Genomic DNA, 6,942 nt, shown 5'->3' on the forward strand with positions numbered 1-6,942 from the left:
ATTCTCATTTTGTCTTTTGGCAGGTGTGGAGTTCATCGTGCCAAAGACAGGATTTTATTGCAACCTGTGTGGCTTGTTTTACACCAGCGAACAGACAGCGAAGACATCACACTGTCGGAGCACTATTCACTACAGGAATCTACAGGTCATTCATACACACATTTGCTTGGCTGTCCAAATGATTATTGTTTTTAAATGCAGCTAAAATTGATTACTATAACCTAACCCTAAACAAAAAATATTTAGCATTTTAGAATAAAAAAAACAACAACATTATTTTATTTAAATAATATTTTGTGCCTACAGTGTCTGCAAATGGAGGTTTTGTCATATATTTTTGTTACTTGTAATAATATAAATATAAAAATATACAGTATAGAAAAAAATATTTAATTTTTTTATTAATTAATAAAAAAATAAAACTTTATTAATTACAATTAGTTAAAATTACATGTCAATATAATTGTAAAATACATGTCAATGTTGAATAATCCAGCAGAGTAGACATTTCCCAGTTTAAAATGGCTTAATTAAATGACACAAAATAAAATGTTGAAAAATACAGTGTCTTTGACATAAATTTAAATGAAAATAGAAGTTTTTGCAAATTTGCTGAAATTAACGTACACTAACTTAAAGCTGAAGTGTGTAATTTCTGCACCACAAGCACCACCAAATAGAATTGCAAAAATAAACGTTGTTTTCAAAACAGCCTAATAAAGAGATAGTCCCGCCCCAACTCACACCATTGGTCGAGTCAATGGCGTTGTGTTGTATAGACTGGTCGCTTAAACAAACAGAGGATTTTCATAGCGCTGTAGCGACAAAGTGCTTACAGTTTTCAAGAACATTAACATATGAATGACTTACTTATAGTTGGCTCTGCATATTAAGCTGGGATAGGAGAATGTTTGATTCAACATAGAGTGGGTCGCCCCTCACGAAGGCCGCCATTTTGTGATCACATGACCAATAAAATACTACCCTCATAATTAATAGACACTTTCGGTTGTGAAATAAATTCATCATAATATTAAATATGTTCATCAAATATGACAATAAGTCATATATGACAAATGGAATCGCTACCTGAAAGATTTTGTGATTATGTGATGCTGCATTTACACCCCTCGGCATCAGTAAAACATCAAAGACCACTGTTCAAATGACCAGCGGAATATACACATATTAGTGTTACCATTGGATGACATCATTCACACAAGCCAAGTTTATCAGATCTGACATAATTAGAAACGTAAAGAACAGGTTATGGTTAATGGCACCAAACATTGGTCCATTCAAGAGTCAAAACATGGACCAGAGAGATTTCTGCATTACAATGCTTACAGGCTGGAAATAATGCTTGATTTTCTTACTATTAAACTTTCAGTAAGGGTCAGTGCTTAAACTTAAATTTCTGGCCTCTGATCTACATTTACATTTACATTTATGCATTTGGCAGGCGCTTTTCTCCTAAGCGACTTACAGAGCCCTTATTACAGGGACAATCCCCCTGGAGCAACCTGGACTTAAGTGCCTTGCTCAAGGACACAATAGTGGTGGCTGTGGGGATTGAACCAGCAACCTTCTGAGTACCAGTTATGTGCATTAGTCCACTATGCCACCACCACTCCAGTGATCTAGATTCAGTGACCACGTTTACATGCACCTTAGAAAATGGTTTATTCCAGGGTTTTTGCAGAAAGTGCCGTTCTGAATTGTCATGTAAACTAGAACGCTGATTTTCTTGCTATTAGGCGGGATTAAGAGAAAGCGTTTTAACACACCTAGGTTTCTCTCCAAGAGCGCAGCTTAATGTTGCCAGGTAAAAGCATAAGTGATGTTTGGTGTTTGAAGAGTGTGCATGTGCGTGAACAGACCGGGATGATAAACGTCATAGGATAGAGCCTAACAACATGCCAACTCAGTGGAAAGAATTTAACATTTCTGGGAGTACAGTGGGAAAATAACACACACTTTAAACTAGACTCATTAATACAAACAAATGTCAAATATTGACTGTCCGTCACATTCGTGTATATGCACTCATACTTTGGGAAAATCCTGGAGTTTTACATAAGAGGGAAACCCCACTATTGCAGTGCAATTTAGCTGCAGGTCGTGACGGAAAGTAAGAAACCAAGTACAGCAACAAGTCTGGAATATCTGGAAATAAAGCAAAGCAACGGATAATAAAATAGTGAAGTCTCCTCGGAACCCATGTTTGGATTTTACACAAGCGTCGTGGGGAAATTACGGTGCTGTGGAGAAAGGTGCTTACTGACTGAACCACATGCTTATACAGTGCATGTAAACTGGAACACTTTCTCGCAATAAGCTGCTTGCTAGTGGCTAGATAAACGTAGTCAGTATGTCTGGACATTTGGTTAAAAAACTGATCTAAGAAACGTAGATTTAGGCCAGAAACATACCCTATATGTACGCAAGCACAGATGCAAAACTAAAATCGAAAGCTGACCATAGCAGAAGACAGTTTACTCCAATGCTTGTTATAGTGTTACGCTATGAATTGCGTTTGGTCAAATGCCAGAATACAATGACAGATATTTTGGGCCTAAGTTTGTGATTTTGTTGTTGGATGGAAAATTAACGAGACCCAGTTTGGCACTGGCCCTGGATTGGCTCTGGGATTTTTTACAAGCGAAGTGTGTGAGATAAATGATAGCTGATCTGTGCATTGCGTGTATGTCCGTGTCTCCACTTGGAAAAATGATCCATATGTGTGATCACAGTGTAAGATTGAGGAGCTTCTTACAGTCTTCAAGGTGGGATAAAGTTTCTTATCAAGTCCTTTACTCCTTCACAGCAAGAAGCCTGAGATCCCATTACATCCCATTCCCATTGTTGACATTACAATTTTGTCATTTCATCGAACAGCAAATACTCCACACACTCGATTTCCAGATCAATACATCCTGCGGAATTTGTGCTGAATAAGTACATACGATCCACCAATCAGTGAATCGCAGCCAACAAAGCTCACCACAAGAGCTCTGTAGCGATCATTCACTTCCATGCAATCGAGTGTGTCTTCTTACACTCTCAAACTGCTGATATTTTAGTGTAGATATGAATATTTTGCAATAAACTTAAAATATATTGTTTATAAACTCAAAATCAACCATTTTAAATCAATTGCTTTAGACATTTCCAATTCAATAACTTCACTTTAGATGCTTCATAGAATTGTAGTTCATGCCCTCATAAAAGACGTCATGTACACTGTCTTGTGCCTTTGTCTTTTTCTCAGATTTTCAAGTACTATTTTTCTTCAAGTCAAAGTTTGTATTGGCACAATTCACCTCAGAGCTTGTTGGTTTGGTTCATGGCTTACAGCAATTTCATGAAGAATCTTATGAAATCCCTACGGAAAAAATGAATGGGAAAAATACTTCCAGAACCAAGATGGCTGAAAAAGTGGGCAGGCATTGTTCGCTCTATTACAGGCACTGCAGGCACACCATGTGCACAGTTCCGATGACAACATTTACAAAACCTGTTTCGCCGCCACTGTCTGCCAGATGTGTTGTGTTCTACTGTGAACTACAGTGAGAGTTTAACACCACAAGAGCAAATCAGATGAGAGAGACAGACACACACTGTAAACACTACAGGAAACACCTGCATTCTTCCCATATTTTACCTTCTTCTGTTTCAACTCTCACTGTTTAATGGTAACACATCTCGTGAAACGCTTATACACAATGCGCCATATACTTGGTTCAATGTAAAGTCAGAATAGATGCCGTCAGCCATTTTTGACAGAGAAACCAAACTATTGCACTAAATGTATGGCTGCTCTTACCATATGTGTCTGTCAGAAGTCTGCTGCTATTGGAGTGTAAGCTCAATCGACAGCATTTGTAGCATAATCTTTTTCCCTTCTTTTCAAAATCGAGGTTACAGTGAGGCACTTACAATAAAAGTGAATGGGGACAATTTTTGGAGGGTTTAAAGGCAGAATCTTTAAGCTTGTAATTTTATAAAAGCACTTGCATTAATTCCTGTGTTAAAACTCAAGTATTATTTGAGCTGTAAATTTGTTTAAGTCATCATTTTTGCAGGAATACAGCGTTATGCCGTCATGGCAACGAAGATGTAACATTTTATATAACTTTACACATTAAAGGTTTGTAAGTGATTTTTTCACACTGAAATCATGTCAACATGCATATTGTTTACGTCTAATGACTAAACTTTTGAAACAGTGAGTATTTTAATGTATACGGATTGGCACCCGGTCCCCAACAGTTGAGAACCACTGGTCTGTGATTGCCTTCAATAATGCCCAAAAATGGCATCATATTTGCATGATTACAGTACAAAAAAATGCTAACATTATTTTCAAATCCCTAAAATATCAATTTAATAAATTCTTGTTAAGGTACAGCCTAGCCTCAATAAAAGCACACAAACTGCATTCGAAATCTAAATTAAATTAAGTAACATGTAAGAATTTGTTTTCAGCTCTGAATTCATCAGACACTTCAGTGCTATATGCATTTTTCAAAATGTTTCGGAAAGACGTCAACGCATTAACTCACAGAGAATTAATTGGAAACACCTGCTTTTGCACTGCTCACTCTTGAGCATAGTATTATGCCTGTAATTTAATGGTAAACTGCCATTTGAGAAATTAACTTTCAGGTTCTTTGTGTTTTTACAGAAGTATCTGTCGCAGCTGGCGGAGGAAAGTCTCCTGAACTTTCACACTGAGTCGCCAAACACTGAATGAAGCTAACGTGAGACTCATGAGAGGACAGCACTGCTGGGAATACTAAAAAAAGCCATGGAGAGTGAGACAGAAAGACACAATCAATTAAGAAAGAGAGCGCTTGGATCCTCAGTATGCCCAAGAATGTCAAGAATATCAATTTGTAAAGAAACAGTTCAGAGTTGTGTTATCATTTACTCACCCTCATGTCTTTGACACAAGATGGTGTGTGTATCCTGTGTGGTCCAGACATTTTTATCACATTTGGCAGGTTTCCATCAATTTGCACAATTTAGAAATTGTGCAAAAGAAAACCTGAATGGAAACGCTTGATATGCGAATAAACTTTCTACATTCGCTTAAAATGTAATGTGCTAGGAAGAATTCTCTTTCCAGGGTGCCTTAAAAACGTATTTATTTTCCCTAGCTTTTAATTAATTGCATTATAATTTGTACTAGGTAGATTTTATCTTATTCTTGTTTTATAGGTTTTAAATGTTTTTTTTTTTGCATTCTTAAGCTGTATTAATGTGATTTTATTTATTTTTTATTACTCCATGTACAGCACTTTGGTACCCAGTGTGGTTTTTGAAAGTGCTTATAAATAAAATTGAGTTGAGTTGAGTTGAGAAGTGGATTTTCTAGAGTTTTGCTTTAGTTAAAATGCACGTTAAAGTGATAGAAATGGTTTATTCACGAAACGATGACGTGTTTTGACAATTCATTCATGAGTGTGCGTTAGCTTGATGTGACTAGCCCACAGAAAGGTCCGACCTTAGCACAACGTAGCACTTGTCATTCGGAAGTGTTTAACCCACAGCTGGTCGATAAAGTGGGTTCTCACAAGTGCGTAGTTTGGCTTGAACATTGGCGGGTTGTAGCATGAAGCATTTACATATTTCCATTGATCATGGGGGGATCTATACTTCCCCCTGGAATCTACACCCCTGGTCCTCACAATCTGCCAGAACAATTTTTAGGTTGGGCGCTCCCAGATATACAGAGACTGGTGGTGTTGTGTGTGCATCGCATGTATTTCAGCCCACATTATATCAGATATTACACTTATTCTGCAGTGTCTCATGGATGCATTTAATAAAATGAGATACTTGCTCCAATCTTGCTAATAAAAAAGTCCCCAAAGCAGGGAGAGGTCATTCAGCTGCTCCATCATGACAAGTTATAATGTGCATTACTTAGTGGATGGAAACGTGCAACAATTCGTATTTTCTTAAGTAACATTTTACGAAATGTGCTTAAAAGTGCTAAACATTTTGGATGGAAACCCAGTAACTGTGAACAATATGTATCAGAATGTGAAATACACTGATAAGTGTAGTGTTTACATTATTTGCATATGTCTAAAGCGCCTCATTCATACTCTAAAGCTTGCATATTTGTTGATTTTCCTCTGTGGTGGACAAATATAAACTTTGTGCCTAATTTAAATTTGTATTTAAATGTAAAGAAATGTAAATTATCCTCAGGTTAATCAGTACTTATACTTGTGAATATTCTTTTAATGCTTTCTAAAGGATTTTTTTTTTTTTTTGTCTATTTGCATCATTTTTGAATTGTTTCTATTTAAATGCAGGTGTTTATTCATGCTTGAAATATTCACAATGTGCCTTATATTAAAAGTGCAAAGCCTTCAGTCTCAAAATCAGTTGAACACATAAAAAGAAAAGCTATTTATATGTAGTGACTGTCATATTATTTTTATTTTTGCTTTTTGTCATTGCAAAGCTCAGACTTTAAGGAAACTTGAACTGGACCATGTTAATTTATCTAATTTCAGATTTATTTGTGTAAAGACAAAGCAGGGTGTGTGTTTTAATGCTAGTAATATTGGAATGTTTCTGGAAGGTTTTTTCTCCCCAGTTGTTTTGTATTGTGGTATTAATGGCATCCTGATTTCTGGAAGAAAAAATCTATATAGTTGCTTCGGGATGCTTTGGTTGTAAATAAAATATTGAAATAAACATTTGGGAAAATAATTTTGCCAGATTTATGAATTTACTGTATGAGTGAGTCCTTCAGATAGACAGACAGATACATAGACAGACTTCATGATCGTCCATGCGCAGTCTATTACATAATGATCACTGCAGTTCCAATGTCTAACACCGGGCGGCGGAACAAGCCGAGCTTCACCGAACACCCCGTCGAAAATACGAGAAAGACCTGCCTCATCGCATCTTATTTCT

General features: G+C 36.5%; 1 protein-coding gene across 2 annotated transcripts in view; it reads left to right on the plus strand.

Annotated features, from left to right (window-relative positions):
• The window catches only part of LOC127639349 (RNA-binding protein 20-like), an 87,888-nt gene extending 81,166 nt beyond the window's left edge, over positions 1–6,722 (plus strand). For both annotated transcript variants that reach the window (XM_052121298.1, XM_052121299.1), the window contains exons 13-14: positions 24–145; positions 4,688–6,722. In XM_052121298.1, the coding sequence (XP_051977258.1) occupies positions 24–145; positions 4,688–4,756 (191 nt within the window). In that variant the 3' untranslated portion in view covers positions 4,757–6,722. The remainder of the gene's footprint in view (positions 1–23; positions 146–4,687) is intronic.
• The last annotated feature ends 220 nt before the right edge of the window (positions 6,723–6,942 follow it).

Source organism: Xyrauchen texanus, chromosome 48 (genome assembly GCF_025860055.1).
Source record: "Xyrauchen texanus isolate HMW12.3.18 chromosome 48, RBS_HiC_50CHRs, whole genome shotgun sequence".
In the NCBI taxonomy this organism is placed as follows: Eukaryota; Metazoa; Chordata; class Actinopteri; order Cypriniformes; family Catostomidae; genus Xyrauchen; species Xyrauchen texanus.